The 16,748-nt window shown below is 32.0% G+C and overlaps 2 protein-coding genes across 2 annotated transcripts; both read left to right on the top strand.

Moving 5' to 3' along the window:
- Positions 1–8,328: 8,328 nt before the first annotated feature.
- Positions 8,329–9,545, top strand: LOC107478211 (uncharacterized mitochondrial protein AtMg00810-like). The gene is made up of 3 exons (XM_016098355.1): positions 8,329–8,456; positions 8,853–8,946; positions 9,057–9,545. The coding sequence occupies exons 1-3, from the start codon at positions 8,329–8,331 to the stop codon at positions 9,543–9,545; spliced, it is 711 nt and encodes a 236-aa protein (XP_015953841.1).
- Positions 9,546–13,957: 4,412 nt separating this feature from the next.
- Positions 13,958–16,687, top strand: LOC107476583 (uncharacterized). Its single transcript, XM_016096424.3, has one exon. The coding sequence runs from the start codon at positions 14,353–14,355 to the stop codon at positions 16,348–16,350; it is 1,998 nt and encodes a 665-aa protein (XP_015951910.1). The 5' UTR covers positions 13,958–14,352; the 3' UTR covers positions 16,351–16,687.
- The last annotated feature ends 61 nt before the right edge of the window (positions 16,688–16,748 follow it).

The following is a 16,748-nucleotide window of genomic DNA, read 5'->3' as shown; positions in this document are numbered from 1 at the left end:
ATGTAGCAACAAAGAATTGAGAGATAGAAGTGGAAGAAAGCAAAGATTAAAACCTAGATCTAAGAACTAAACCTAATCTTAATCCTAATCCTAGGGAGAAGAGAGAGCTTCTCTCTCTAGAAACTACTTCTAAACTAATCCTAATGTGTGTGTAATGAATTAATGAGTTGGAATCCCTTTTGCTCTTCAATCCTTGGCTTTAAATAGCATCTTTGGCGCCAAAGTTGGTTGCAATTGGGCCCCACAACCCTTCAGAATTCGTTGGCCACGTTTTCATTAAAAAATCATAAAACGGCACCGACGCGTACGCGCACAGCACGCGTACGCGTCCATGGGGTGATTCGCAGGTGCGCGCGAGCACCAAGTGCGCGCGCGCGTCCATGGGCGAGTTCAACTTCTTTGACTTTTCATGATTTCTCCACTTTGCATGCTTTCCTCTTCACTCCTTTGATCCATTCCTAGCCTTTTCAATCTGGAATCACTAACAAACATATCAAGGCATCTAATGGAATCAAGGAGAATTAGATTTAGCTATTTTAAGTCCTAAAAAGCATGTTTTCACTCTTAAGCGCAATTAAGGGAGAAATTATAAAACCATGCTATTTCATTGAATAAATGTGGGTAAAAGGTGATAAAATCCCCTAAAATCAACACAAGATAAACCCTACAAATGGGGTTTGTCAATCTTCCAACGGATATAACTTTCTCATTTTAAATCATTTTTAACCAATTCTTCGAACGGCATGGACATCCCGGATCCAATTTCATTTCTAAACAGATTTGGCACAAAACGGAGATCCGTAGTCCATGTTATGTCCCATCAAAGTATGCCTAAAAACCATATTTTCATACAAAACCACAAAGTGCCATTTTCAAAACAAACCATTTTCAACTCTTTTCAAAATCAATTAAAACATGCCAATTTCATCCCTTTTCTTTGAAATCAATCAAAATATATCAAATTCAACATCAAGGCTCCTCAGCTCACACATTGACACATTACCACAATTTATAAAATCACTATCCCATCATTTTAACCCACTTCACCCAAGTGGCTCAAACTCAAACCCATTGACATATCATATACTCTTCTTCATGCCAATTTTGAACAACACAAATTCCAATAAATCATCATTGTACACAATCAATATCATACTTACCATCAACATGGTTCCACCCACAATTCAACCATAATCAATCATCAAGAAAACTGAATCCTTTCAAAAATTAAAAATCTGTTAGAGACGCGTTTGAGCGTAATATCGATTAGAGGACTTGTAAGACTTGTATAGCAAAATCACTTTTATGTAGAGATTAATCCTAAAATTTAAATTTGAAACTCCCAGTTCCTTAAAATTTTTTTTATTATTAATTATAGTATACTAATATAAGTATATAACACAAAAATTAATCTCTATTTTTAGACAATAAGAATATAATTAGAACTTATCAATGGTAATTATCATTACATACATATAGATTGAAATTTAACAAAATTAAATATAAAGTATGCAATTAAAATTTCTTAAACTTTTCAAGGAGGAAACATACTTTATCAATGAGCAATTGAGAACAAATAGAAAAATGTGTACTGTATAGTAGCCAGAAACGAAACCAATTCAAAGGCCATCAAAAACTCGTAGATGTATGGCGGAGTAGTCTCATAGCCAGCCTTGCAGCAGAAAAGTCTTCCTTAACAAAGAATGTTCTAAAACATGTTTTCCTTACTCAAGTAGGCCCCTGCCTTTAATTTGTTGGCTGCACCATACTAACTTGTCCCTCTTTTTGAATAGTGTTTGTTTATTGACTGAGTAACCTTAAGTTAGAAACAAGTATACTATAGTATTAAATTGCTAACTGGGATTTTTTTTACCAATTCAAGTTCTTTTCAGTGGCCTTGTTATTGTATCTAAGTGTATACTATAGTATTAAATTGCTAGTACTACAACGATTAATCATAAAGGTAGAAACGAGAACTCTTTATTGATTAAAAAAATATATACAGATCTTTCATAAAATGGAGAAAAAACTGTATCGTTTCTTAACTTTGATAAACAATAGTAGTAACAAAAAACTGTCTACTAATTTTTTCTCACGCAAGATTGACACATGGTTGACTCTTAGATGAGGCTCACCCCTAATTTGACTTGCCATCATCATCGTTTTGTGGTATAAGCCAACAATTTAAAACGCAGCTACCCAAATTTGAAGAGAGAAAAAAGAAAAGGGGGGAGGAGGAAGAGAGAGCACAGACATTTTAGGGTTAAAAAGTTTAAAAAGTTAACATTTCGAACATGAAACTTTTAAACTTGGATAAACTATAATTATAAAAGTAGTCTCTTTTCAAAGATAGAATTAGAAGATTATTTATAATTTTTTTTATCACAAATGGGATTTAGATGTCTGTTAAACTCAATAAATCCTTCGTTCATACTATTATGTGTAAGAAAATGACTCACCTTTGTCTGCCAGATACACGGATGAAGACGCGGTAGAGTTCTCATGACGACAACGAAGTTGCTAGTGATGTTGAGGACAGTGGGAATCTGCGGTGGCTTTGTTGAAGACGACGGCAAAATAGGATAAGAGAAAACACTTACATCAATTTTTCAGAGAGTGTGAGTTAGGGATTTTGCTTTTTGTTAAAAGGATAACTTTGAAATTTTAACATTCTTTGGCTTTCTCTTGCAGTTTTCTTCGCAGCATTGAAAAGAAAAAATTTGTATAGCCTCGTGGTAACTTTTTTGTTTTCTATTCATTTTCCTCTCTAATCCAAACAATGAAAAATTGGCTTTTCCATCCATTTTTTACTCTTTTATTTTCTTTTCTTTCAAAATCTGCTATTCCAAACAATGTGTAAAGGTAGAAATTATTTTAGTAAATAAAAAAAATAAAAATAAATAAATAAAATATTGTGGAACTAGGTTTTTTGTTAGAGGGATTGAACAACAACCTCTTAATCTTAAGCATTATAATGAATCCAGTATAGGATCTTTTTTTTTTGTTCAGGTGGATATAACATCTTAAGAGACACCAAAATTTATGACTAAATTAAAGTATCATGAACACGGATTTTATGTACCATGTGTGTTTGGCTTACCAACGTGTATAACATTTAATTTTGGCTGACCGGTGCATCGCTTGATAAAGAGTCATTAGATTATATATGCTTTTTAATTTAACAGTAGAAATTTGTCTGAATCTAACTTCATACGATTGGCTAGTAATACTTTGGTTTACTTTTATGTCAGTGGGGTAACTTTATAAATATTAGTTTTATGATGGTTGTTATTGTTAAATTTAAAATATTTTGTGGTATTATATCAAAAAATTAAAAAAAATTAAATATTTAAATTAATTCTGTTTGACTTTGGAACCTTAACGCTCAGTTCTCTCAAGCTCCTCGGTGACGCTCACTTGAACAACGGAACCATCAGCCTCACGTGCGACCTTCCCGTTCCCGCTCCGGCTCTGGCAGAGCCTTATATTCTCGTCCGGTCAGATTTCGCCAACCGAAAAACCATTCTCCGGCCAATTTTCCAAACCTTCTTCTCATTTTCTATAACCAATCTCAACCCTTCATCAATTGGCGGCGGCCTCCAATTTGTCCTCTCGCATTTAAATGAAGGAGATAAATATTTTTTCTCATTGTACAAAAAAGGCTACAAAAACACTATAGGCGAATAATTGTAATGGGCTGAAAAGCATGCAACATGCTACAAACCAGGGTCCGTTTTCGAGGCTTCGGCCCAGCCAAGACCAAAAAGAGAAAAGGTAAGGAAGAAAAGGGATAGCACCATATATTGGTTTTCGATTTCATATAATCATGTGTGAATTTTCAAGTCTCATATAATTTTAATTTAGATTAATTAAAATGTATATTTATTTTTCCCCCTCTTAATTCGTTAATTTGAATCATCTTGATCTTGGAGGATTTTTTAAGAACGTTAAACCCAACATGCATCTAAGGATTGAGCATTTGGAATCCATATAACGGGAGAAAGAAAAAGAATATATACACTTTTCTCTTATTTATAGTTTCAAAATTATCTACACCAAGTTTTACTAGCTAAAACCTTATTTCAGTAATTTTAACTTACAATACAATATGAAAAATTTTTATTATTTAAATTTATTTTTGAAGGTGTAAGGAGCAACTAAACTCAAGAAATACTTTTGTATTTGTTGGTTAATGCTCATTTCACAAATTTAATAACCGTCATGATATTATTTTTTTATAAGAAAAGACAATATAAATAGATATATTTCTAACATTCTTTCTTAAGTAAGAGTTTGTTTTGAATTTGTTTGATTTTTATATAGATTTTTTTAATTTTTTTATTTGTCTTATACTATTTTTTTATATTTTTAGAATTCACCAAAAGATCAAATTTTAGATTTTTCAAACATAAAATTCTAATATCATATCATAATATCAATTTTCCTAAAATTTTAAACTTAGAAAAAGAGATAACATGAATAAAAATATCTCTAACAATAATGCAATAAAGACTAGTACTCCATTACCAACTAATTACGAATTAAGATGTGGCGAATTCATACACATAATTCTTGTGAGAAACAAAGTAATCTGTCACATAGTTAATAAGTTAATAGGAAACTTCAATGGTGTTTATATGCAATGTTCTAATGATAGCATATATTATAAGTACTAAGAAATTAAATTAAACATAATGAGAGTAGACATAACATGTCTATATGTAGTTATGTACCATTACTATGGCCAAGATGCTACCAATGTGCAAACATCACAATATTGAAAGCTATAACTTTTTTCCATTGTAGTTTGTGCATAGATATATAGTCCAAAACCATGATGCTTCCACGATACAACATTTGATGTTAGGAAAAATAGGGTACACAAAAAAAAAAAAGCAACATAATATATTAGTGAAATTTCAATTTGCTTATATAGTTTCCATTGGTGGTTGGTGTTGTTGCCACTAAAATTTAAAGATGCAAATTGTTCTTATTGAACATTGTTCGATGCAGATTTCTTTTCAAGCAATCTTGTATACAATAACAATGGGGTCCCAAGAATCTTTAGTACAAAATTTTGCTTCGACTTTTTAGGGTTAACCATTTATCAATCATAAAATGTACTATATTTGTAGCAAGGTTTTAAGATTAACCAACCCAAACTATATTTATTTATCAGTAATACTACATATACACTAAAATCAGCCACTAAAATAAGTTATTAGTATAAAATACATATTAAAATATAAATACACATTGAAAATAAATTAAATTATACATATATTTATACACAAATATATTAGTAGCTGATTTTGGTGTACAAATAATATTTTTATTATTTATTTTATTCTTTTGGTGAGTTCTTATTGGGAGATAGAAGTATTGCATATGGGTATTGAATTGATTGATTTAAATTATTAAATCTATAATTGTTACAAAATCACACTTTAGTTAAATTAATATAATTTAGTATAAATTTTCAAAACATTGAATTATGAATGTCAAGTATATAAGAATAAGATTAAAGCACCAAAATGATTGTGCAAGACACGTTGCGTAGGCTAGATTGGTGAGTATTCCGTAGTATATTATCATATATAATTTTGCTGGTAACAAAAATTAATATGAACAACCTAACATCTTCTTCATTGCTTTCACATGGTTAATTGAATTATACTTATGTGCTAGCTAACAATTTTGCCAAGCTAGAAACATTGTTGCATATGGTAAATAAAAACAATTATAGGACCACAAATTAAATACCATTGATCTTTGGAAAGTTCTAGTTAGTAAAATACAATTCCCGGGGGGAGGAGGATGAATTAAATAATTGATTATTCATTTGATCTAAATAATTAGCTGTTCAACTAATGGATACTAGTACATAAACATAAGTAGTTTACTATTTTTCAGAATTGAATTTGTTCAAATAGAGGAGAAAGCCTTGGTGGAATTGTCGTTCAGAACAAAATGCACCTTAAACAAATTATTATTATTATTATTATTATTATTATTATTATTATTATTATTTTGATATTAGGGTATAATTAGAATCAATTAAATCAATTAGCATTATTTAACATATTTATATGTTTATTATATGATATTATGTTTTTATTGTTTTTATTCTTCTACTACTTATATATATTATTGTACATTGTATCATTTTGAACTGACTCAATGATACATCATACTTTTTTTAGTTTAGTCCCTTATTTCTAATATAGTATCAAATTTTTTTCCAAAAAAAATCGTTTCTTTCATATTTTCTTCTTCCAACAGCCCCTTTGTACTTGTTTTTTTATCTCTTTCCCGACGTTTTTCTTTGTGAGTGACCACACCATTCTCTTCGTCTTGTCGTCTTGAGTCCAACTACGTCGCCAGAAATGCTCTGACGTGCTATCGTAAGCTCCCTGCCCGCCATCACCGTTTCTCCTTTCCATATACATCCAAAACCGTTGATCTGCGTCCAAGATCAACGCTCCCGAACCGTCCACGTGTCGAACACGCGTTGCCTTAGTCAACCCGCACGTCGTCCTGACCCGACCTGACGGCAGCTCCATGATCCATTTCATCGTCGTGTCATCCTTGACATGTCCTCTTCCTCTAATCCGGCCTCGCCACGTGTCATCCCCTACTGACGTGGCTGCTGACGATGCAGATAGTGGGACTTTTCCTAATTTTTTTGGCGAGCTTTTTCTGATTCTGCCCTCCATTTTTTCGATTTCTGCTTCGATCCCTCCAATCGTTCTTCTAGGGTAAGAAATTTACCTCCTCATCTTCTTGATTATATTTGTTTTTCTACTATTCTTCATTATCACGAGCCTCAGTCATTTCGAGAAGCCTCCATAAATCCAAATTGGTAGCAGTAATGCAAGAAGAAATTTAGACACTTGAAAAAGCACACACTTGCAACTTGGTTGATCCTCCTTCTGATCACGAAATTGTGAGTAGTAGAGGGGTATACAAGATCAAGACCCGCTCTGCTGGTTCTACTGATTGCTATTAAAGCACAATTGGTCGCTCAAGGATGTACGCAAGAGTATGGTATTAATTATGAAGAGACTTTTGTATTGCTCGTCTCACATCTGTTTGCGTTCTTCTTGCCATTGCTGCGGTTAAAAAATGGTCTCTCAGTCAGATGGATGTGAAGAATACATTTCTTATGGAAATTTGAAAAAGAAAGTTTATATGAAACCACCCTTGAAATATTCTTGTCCTTCTAGCCAGGGGCGAAGCTTCTCATATTGTAGGGGAGGCAGTGGCCCCCCAAAAAAAATTTTTGTTTACAAGAATAATAAAAAGTTAAAGAGTGGCCCCTAAAAAAAAGTAGGCCTCCCCCTTTTGAAAAATATATGCCGTATAGAATTCTATTCAAAAAATAGTTTAGAAAGTAGTTTGTTATTTTAGCTATGAATAGTGGGTCATATACTTAATTAAAAAAAAAAAGTCCCAATCTATATTAAAAGTGAAGAATCTGAAAAGGCAATAACAAAAAGTCAACAAATCACTTTTTCCATTCTTCCCTCTTCTTTCCATTAGAAAACAAAACATCACTCCATATTTTCATTATCATTACAACTTAGAAGAAAGCAAGTAGTGTTTGGTCTTCTATTATCATATATTTATTTATTTATTTATTTATCTAGTTTATAATATTGTAATAATAATTTAGGTTTTTGAATCATGTAATTATAATGTTATCCTTGTATTGTTTTTAATTTTTTTTCTCATTATTAATTGTTTGTGATAGTGATATTATTGATTTGCAAAAAATAAAATAAATTGAGTTTAGTTAAGTTGCATAATGTTTATCTTATTATCTATGTAAATTCTTAATTGTAGGAATTTAGTTGAAAGAGGCGATCTCGTCAACCAAAGATAACAATCGAGTATCATTATCGAGTTGATGTGTTTTTGGCAGCAGTTGACTCTCAAATTCAAGAGTTAAATAGTAGATTCAATGAGGAAATCATGGAGCTTTTGACTTTAAGTACTGCTTTGGACTTTAAAGACAATGTTAAGTTGTTTAATATTCAGAATATATGCAAGTTAGCTGAAAAGTTTTATCCTTCAGATCTTTCTGATCATGGAATAATTCTCTTGAATGCTCAATTGTAACATTATGCATTTGATATACCAAATCATCTAAAAGATGTTGGAACACTTTCTGAGTTATGTCAAAGATTGAAGGAAACAAGAAAATCAAGAACTTATTATTTGGTTGATAGACTGATTCGCAATGTCTTGACTCTTCCAGTATCTACAACAACAACATAAAGAGATTTCTCGGCAATGAAAATTGTTAAAACAAGATTTCGGAATAAAATGGCAGACGAATTTCTTGCAGATAATTTAGTCATTTACATTGAGAAAGAAATTGCAGCTACTTTCAGTACAGATTCAATAATAGATTACTTTAAATCAAGGAAAAAATGTCGAGTTCAATTGTCTATGTAAGTTGTAATGTTAATTTATTTCAGTTCTAATAATATTGTTACTAATTTTTTTATTGCATAAATTATGGTTGTGATTTAAATTATTTACACGAAGGTTGAAGCATAATACATTTTTTTAATAATTTTGCAGAAAACGTTTAAAAAAGAATTGAATAGTAGTTGAAGATTCTAAAAACAAGTATGTAACAACTTATATTTACAATATTTGAAATTAGTTTTGAGAAATTGTGTTTAATTATTTTAATATACAATATGTTCAGTTATCTTATAAAAAGTAAAATTTAAGTTTTAGTTGTTATTTTTAATTAAAATTATATATAGAGTTACTTTTAACTTTTTTTTGTTAAAATAAAAAACTAAAAAGAATATTGCCCCCTGATAAATATTGTCTAGCTTCGCCGCTGGTTCTAGCAAAGTCATCATTCGTAAGACACTTTATGGTCTTAAGCAAGTCTCTCATGAATGGTTTGAAAAGTTCAGTATCACTGTATACAATCTCGGTTTCACTTGCAATCCTTATGAAAGTGCTCTCTTTATTTATAAAAGTGAACATGAGGTTATTCTTCTAATTTTATATGTTGATGACATGATCATTAGTTCATTATTGGAAGTGATGTTGATGGTATCTTTGATTTTAAAGCATCCATTCACCACACTTTTGAGATGAAAGATCTTGGTTCTCTAAGTTATTTTCTTGGCCTTGAAGTTATATCCTCATATGATGACATCTATCTCTCTCAAGTTAAGTATGTTTCTGATCTTCTTACTCGAGTCAGAATTACAGATAGTCGCACTAAGTCTATCCCTCTTGAACTTAATATTCAGTTTACTCCTATGGATGGCACTGTTTTAGATAACCATACTCTTTATCGACAATTAGTTGGAGATCTCATCTACTTGACCGTCACACGACCAGATATCGCCTATCCAGTTCATGTTCTTAGCCAGCTCTTGTCAACTCATCGTACTACTCACTATGCTATAGTTTTTTGCATTTTTTGCTACATCAAAAGTTCTCTGTTTCAGGGTCTTTATTTTTCTGCCCATTCATTCTTAATCCTTCAGGCGTACTCAGATACTGATTGAGCTGGTGATCCCACTGATTGTCATTCTACTATTAGTTATTGTTTGTTTCTTGGTGACTCTCTTATTTCCTGGCGAGTTAAGAAATAAACGTTCACTACTCGATGAAGTACCGAAGCTGAATGCCGTGCTCTCGCTAATATCACTGTTGAAATTGTCTCGATGTGTTGGCTTCTCGAAAACTTGGGTGCCCCTCAATCGTTCCTAACGGATATTTATTGTGACAACCGCAGTGCTATTCAGATTGCTCATAATAACGTTTTTCATGAACACACCAAACATATTAAAATTGATTGTTATTTTGTCTAGCAATGCCTTCTTTTTAATGCTGTTTGTCTCGTAACTGTTAGAACTCTGGATCAGACTGTTGATATCTTTACGAAGGTTCTTTATTTTAGTCGTTTTTTGACTCTAGTGTCCAAACTCAAGATGATATCTTTAACTCCTACTTGAGTTTGAAAAAAATAGAGTATAATTAAGATCAATTAGCATTATTTAACATATCTGTATATTTATCATAGAATATTACAATTTTATTGTTTTAATTTTTCTAACATTTATATATACTCTTATATATTATATTATTCTAGATTGATTCAATAATATACCATATTTTTTTCAGTTTAATCTTTTATTTCTAATATGATTTATTTGTATGAACCACAATTGTGTTTGATTTGGTCTTGAGGGCTCATGAAATATACCATTCGGCGATTTATTAAAGGCTGGTGATCATCATTTTTTTTTCTATATATATAAAACAGAACTAGAACAAAATCATCCACACATAAATGTGTGGGAATATAAGATCTACGTGTAAATACTAAATATATGCGTTGACAGATACACATATGAGAATATTAAAACAATCGCTTTGAGTGAGAACAAAGAAGAACGAAAAAAATTTAATATGTAAAACAAAAAAAACCAAAAAACGAAAGGAAACAGCACATATATACAAATCATAGTATTTGAGTACATTCTTCCACACCACCAGTCCACCACACCATTATATGACATTTATCAAAATAAAAATCATTTGTTTTTCTTAGGTGTCTTTCTTCCTTTTAACTAAGGGTGTAAGTTATCGAACCAAACCAAAATTTACTGTAAAATTGAACCGAAATTTATAACAACCGAATAAAAATCGAAAAAAATTGATTTTTTGGATTTTTTTGAAGTAAACCGATCGATTCGGTTCAATTTTCGGTTGGTTCGGCAGAAACCGAATCGAATCGAACCGCAGAAGTGGTTTAGTAATACATTGAAATAGAAATTTTAGACTTAACAAATATGTTTGTTTTATGTTTAGTTGTTGGAATGAGTTGAAATTGTGTTGAATTTGAATGTAATGTAATATTATTTCAGTTTATTAATTGTTTTAAACATCATTTTATTAAGATTAATTTTCTATTAGTTAAGATTTAAAAACAAAAAAAATTGACCGAACCAAATCGCTTTTGGTTCGGTTCGGTTCGATTCGATTGTTGTGCAAATAACAAACCGATTAGTTAGTATTATATAAAAACCAAACAAATCGATTCGATTGGTTTTTGATCTAAAACCGAACCAAACCGAACTGATAACACCTACTTTTAACTATATGTAAATACCACTTCACACTTCCCTTTTATTTTTTACTAATCATAGTTTCTTAAACCATTCCAAATGTCATAATTCATTATGTGTTATGTAATACTTACTGTTTTGTGCGTGTGCTATTGTCCTTTATGTGTATACTCAATAAAACACTATTGAATCTTATTCACCAATCTTACACAAAATGTAAATAAGATTATGTTATAATTTTTGTGTTTCCTAATTTTGTTCTAAGAATTAAGAACCTGTTATATTTCCCCTAACTTTAAACGTGTGTATAAACTATTTAAAATACTTTTCTTTCTATTGATATCAGTGGCGAATCTTGAAATAAAATTTTGGACGAGGAACAGATAGAGGATAATTGTTAAGATATTTTTTATATGAACCCATTTAAAATAAGTTCATCTAATCACATCTCTTTGATTTGGGTAAGATTGTCAAATTTGAAACTGTTTTCCAAAGTCTTGTTCCAAAGAATTAAGGTCAAAATCATCAGATTCAACTTTTTGAACTTTTAAAGGTTGTATCTCACTTTTTTTATGATTCATTAAAGTAGAAGAACTATTTACAGGTATTGATATTGTAAAAGTTATATGTTCTCCTTCTTAAATATTAGCCTTTCTCTTAAAAATTTATCAATTTTTTTACTTTTCATGATTATTTTATATAAAAATTTGAATATATATCCTGTAAAATATGTAAAAAAGAAGTTAGAAAGACAAATATTAAAATTTATAATATTTATTAAATTTTTTTATCAATTTACACAAATACAATAATATCAATACTTAGTGAATATTCTAATATTTTTTATCATATAAAAAATTAAATTAAATAAACAGTAAAATATAAAATAATATTAAATTAAATAAATATAGAATACTTAATTTTTTATATTTGAACTCAAAGGTAGAGAGAGTGTTGCTTATTAAATAGAGAGCTGCGAAATGCAAATACACTCAATTTAGTCCAAATCCATCATATTTTAAATGTTTAAAATTAAAAACTATTGTGCAATAAAAATAAGAGATAAAGATTGAACTTGAATATTTTAAGTCATAGTAAAATATTTAAGCTAACAAAATTATTTTTTATTTTTTTAAAAAATACTACTAATTTTTTTTATAAAAAGTTTGAGGAGCCATAATCCCCTTGTCTCAACTAAACTCTGCCCCTGATTGATACGTAGCGTTCCGTTAATAGTTTTTTTGCGATTTGCTTTTTCTTTTCTACAAAAAAAAAAACAACTTTTCCACATCCAAAACCATTCAAGGATTTTCTTTTTTTTTTCTTTTACTAAAAATATATTTTTTTAAATAAGACATAAGCTACACATCAAATAAATTAAACTTCTTTAGTTCTTTGCTTTTTGGAGTAGGTGTTTTGAATCGCTTTAAAGAAAAGGCAAGAGTAGGAAAAAGCATCTATGGTAACATTTATACTTTTATAATTCTCCAAGCGCACGATTTCAATTCATTGCTTTCTTATAGTAATTAAACTAAGAAAATTGGAAAGATAATATGCGGACTAGTAAAATTAGTTGTTCAGAATACTACACTTCACATAAATTTATTACCAAAAGAAGATGGAGCATGTAGTTAAATAGCTTAAGATCTACTTGATATAGAATTTGATTCCTAAATGGTTCAAACTTAAAGGAAAAAAAAAAAAGAAACAGAGAGAGATATGAAATGATATTTGATTTAACATTATTATTCATGTAAAAATCATTTTAATTTTAGAAAATTATTTTACAAATAGGTTTATTCTTTAAAGGTTAGTAATTTCCTTATGAAGAATGAACACTTCGTTAAGATGCCGTATTTGCATATTGGACACATTTCAGATACGATATTCACCGACATGCGTGTTTGTTGTGTTTAACTGTATCTTAATAAAAAAATTCTGAACACGCTTTGATACATTTAAATAGTAAATACTATCACGTGTCAGTGTGTCTAATTTTATTGTTAACATATATTCTTGAAATAAATTTAGATATAGTATATATTATTATTTATTAAAATAAAAAATATTTTAAATACTTAATATAAATAAAATAACAAGACATTAAAAATAATTAAAAATTAATTTATATTTTAATATCAATAAAATATCAAAATATCATTATAATTTATCTAAAATAATTTTATATTTTATATGTATGTATATTTTCGTGTCTTATAAGATTTTAAAATTTGTACGTCGGCGTGTTCCGTACGTAAGAGTGTCCATGCATCATATAAATTAATTCTCTTATAATAATATCCACAAGCAAGATTAGTTTTGCGTGTAAATTCATCTAATATGGAAAGATTTTTTTTTTTAACATAGAAAGTTACGGGAAAACAAATTTTGATGGTGAATGGTATACTTGGTAATATGTTGAGATAAAAATGAAAATTTCTCATTATACACTCTTAAAAATGAAAGAAAACATATGCACATTAAGTTGCAAAAGAAAGTGAACCAAATAATAAGTTTCAAAAATAATATAGTTGTTTGTCAACAGATTTTTATTTTACAAGTCAAAATGATGATTTTCATAAAACTAATATAAAACATAAGAGTTTATAGTAATCACAAGTTAATTATCTATGAGTAATTATTCAGATAAAAATAGATAAAAAGTAATTTTTTATTATTTATTTTATAAATAAGACTAAAAAATATAAAAAAATTATTAAAAAATAAAAAATTTTATTTTATTTTTTAAAATAAAAATTTAAAATTTAGAGAATGTAAATTTATAAGTACGTGGATTTAACCATTTATTAAAATGAGTCAAATATAGTCTCCTAAATTCGAAGAGTCCTAAATTTTGGCCAGTTTACTCAAGAGAGAGAAAGAAGAAACCGCGTTTGGTTTGTTGTAAACCCCGTCGAACACCACAGCACCATGGGTATACACTTCTTCAGTCTTGAGATTCGTCTGTTTAATACATTCTCCTTTCACTCACCAAACCTATAAGCCCCACCTCCCTCACCACCCTCTTCACCTTTCTCACTCCATTATCATAACCAATCATTCATTCATTTAATCAATCATTTCCTCACAATTCCAATCTTCTTTCATCTAAACCTTTTGCTTTTTATAAAACAAATTCCGATCCTTCATCAAAGCAGCAATCAAAGAATTCCCAGTGCCAAATAAATAGTCAACTGTAAGTCTCATCAAGTTTTGACTTTTGAGATCAGAGATCGATCCAATGGGAGATTCAGTGAAGCAGTTACTGGCAAGGCCGATCCAGCTGGCAGACCAAGTAACCAAGGCGGCCGATGAGGCCAGCGCATCTTTCAAGAACGATTGTCAGGAGCTCAAATCCAAGGCTGAGAAGCTCGCCGCCCTCCTCCGCCAGGCCGCAAGAGTAAGCGGCGACCTCTACGACAGACCCACGCGCCGCATCATCGCCGATACCGATATAGTTCTCGACAAGGCACTCTCGTTAGTCCTCAAGTGCCGCAACAACGGCCTCGTAAAGCGCGTCTTCACCATCATCCCCACCGCCGCGTTTCGCAAGATGTCGTCACAGCTTGAGAATTCCATCGGGGATGTGTCGTGGCTTCTCCGCGTCTCCGCCCCCGCCGACGACCGCGCGGACGAGTATCTCGGCCTTCCTCCAATCGCCGCCAACGAGCCAATACTCGGCCTAATCTGGGAATACATCGCGACGCTTCACACGAGCTCCGTGGATGAACGCGCCGATGCTGCGGCGCAGCTTGTTTCTTTGGCACGTGATAATGACCGTTACGGGAAGCTCATAATTGAAGAAGGTGGCGTTGGTCCGTTACTGAAGCTTGTGAAAGAAGGGAAGATGGAAGGTCAGGAAAACGCTGCAAGAGCGATTGGGTTGTTGGCGCGTGATCCCGAGAGCGTGGAGCATATGATCCATTCTGGTGTTTGTTCTGTTTTTGCTAAGATCCTTAAAGAAGGACCTATGAAGGTTCAAGCAGTGGTAGCTTGGGCTGTTTCTGAGCTTGCAGGTAACTACCCTAAATGCCAAGATCTTTTTGCTCAGCATAATATCATAAGATTGTTAGTTGGTCATCTTGCTTTTGAGACTGTTCAGGAGCATAGTAAGTATGCTATTGTTAGTAATAAGCCAAATTCGATTCACGCTGTTGTGATGGCGAATAATACCAATAATGTTAATGGGAATGGGAATGGTTTGAAGAAGATTAATGGGAATGAAGATGAGGATAAGAGTAGAGTGCAGCATCCTTTGGGTGATCGTTCTACAAACCAGATGCATAGAGTGGTTACTAGTACTATGGCTATGCATGCTGCTTCCAAGCAGCAGCAGCAGCAGCAGCAACAGCAGCCGTCCCAGCAGCAAGTGAATCAAGGGAATGATGTGAATCAGAATCATGGGAAGCAGAGTCATCAGCAAAGCTATTCGTATTCAGGCATTAACATGAAGGGGAGGGAGCTTGAGGATCCTGAGACTAAGGCTTATATGAAGGCCATGGCTGCCAGAGCCTTATGGCACTTGGCCAAGGAAAACTCGGCTATTTGTCGTAGCATCACGGAATCAAGGGCATTGCTTTGTTTTGCTGTTTTGCTCGAGAGAGGGCGCGAAGATGTGCAGTACAATTCTGCCATGGCCGTGATGGAGATAACGGCTGTGGCAGAGAAAGATGCAGAGTTAAGGAGGTCTGCCTTCAAGCCTAACTCCCCTGCTTGCAAGGCAGTTGTTGATCAAGTGCTCAAGATCATAGACAAAGGCGATTCGGACCTCCTCATTCCTTGTGTCAAGGCTATTGGGAATCTGGCAAGGACATTCAGGGCGACGGAGACAAGGATAATTGGTCCCTTGGTGCGGCTTCTGGACGAAAGGGAGGCTGAGATATCAAGAGAGGCATCAATTTCGCTCACAAAGTTCGCTGGCAAAGACAACTACCTCCATGTTGATCACTCTAAGGCAATTATAAGCGCTGGTGGCGCTAAACACTTGGTTCAGCTTGTGTATCTAGGAGAACAAATTGTTCAAAAATCAGCACTGGTATTGCTATCTTACATTGCATTGCATGTGCCAGATAGCGAAGAGCTAGCCCAAGCCGAGGTTCTTGGAGTGCTTGAATGGGCATCCAAACAACCTAATGTGACTCAAGATGAGGCGCTGGAAGCCTTGTTGCAAGAATCCAAGAGTAGGCTAGAGCTTTACCAGTCTAGAGGTTCTAGAGGGTTCCATAAACTACATCAATAGCAAGACAAATGCGTTATTGTTGTTATTTATTCTGTAAGGTTTCATTATTCAATCAATTTATTCTTATCTCTAATTTATTGTTCTTGTGAGTGTATATACAATCAAATGTAATGCCTTCTTAAATTGATAAGATTTAGTTTTCAGTTATCTGCAGAGTTGTTTGGTGTAGAAAGCTATAACCTACACATAAAGTTTAGGTAAAAGTTTTCTTATTGTAACTCGCCAATATATAGTTTGCGACCCTGAAAACAGAAACAAGTCCAATTATGCATTGGCAATTGTAGCAGAATGTAATAAGACCCCACACGTCAATATCAAGTTATAGATTTTGTGTAAATCAACTCGAAATATCCAACAGATGGAAACACTTCACTTTAGGTAGTTTTAGTTACATGGAC

The sequence above is a fragment of the Arachis duranensis genome, unplaced genomic scaffold, assembly GCF_000817695.3.
Source record: "Arachis duranensis cultivar V14167 unplaced genomic scaffold, aradu.V14167.gnm2.J7QH unplaced_Scaffold_165934, whole genome shotgun sequence".
NCBI lineage: Eukaryota > Viridiplantae > Streptophyta > Magnoliopsida > Fabales > Fabaceae > Arachis > Arachis duranensis.
The sequence above is the reverse complement of the archived record's forward strand: the minus strand, read 5'-3'. Positions and strand labels throughout refer to the sequence as shown.

What these genes read in the sequence shown, in the direction of transcription:
- LOC107476583 (XM_016096424.3), top strand. Translation starts at nt 14,353, where the DNA reads ATGGGAGATTCAGTGAAGCAGTTACTGGCAAGGCCGATCCAGCTGGCA.
- LOC107478211 (XM_016098355.1), top strand. Translation starts at nt 8,329, where the DNA reads ATGGCAGACGAATTTCTTGCAGATAATTTAGTCATTTACATTGAGAAA. An exon ending in TGTCGAGTTCAATTGTCTAT is followed by an intron (nt 8,457 to 8,852) that starts GTAAGTTGTAAT and finishes AATATTGTCTAG; the next exon opens with CTTCGCCGCTGGTTCTAGCA. An exon ending in TTGAAAAGTTCAGTATCACT is followed by an intron (nt 8,947 to 9,056) that starts GTATACAATCTC and finishes CATGATCATTAG; the next exon opens with TTCATTATTGGAAGTGATGT.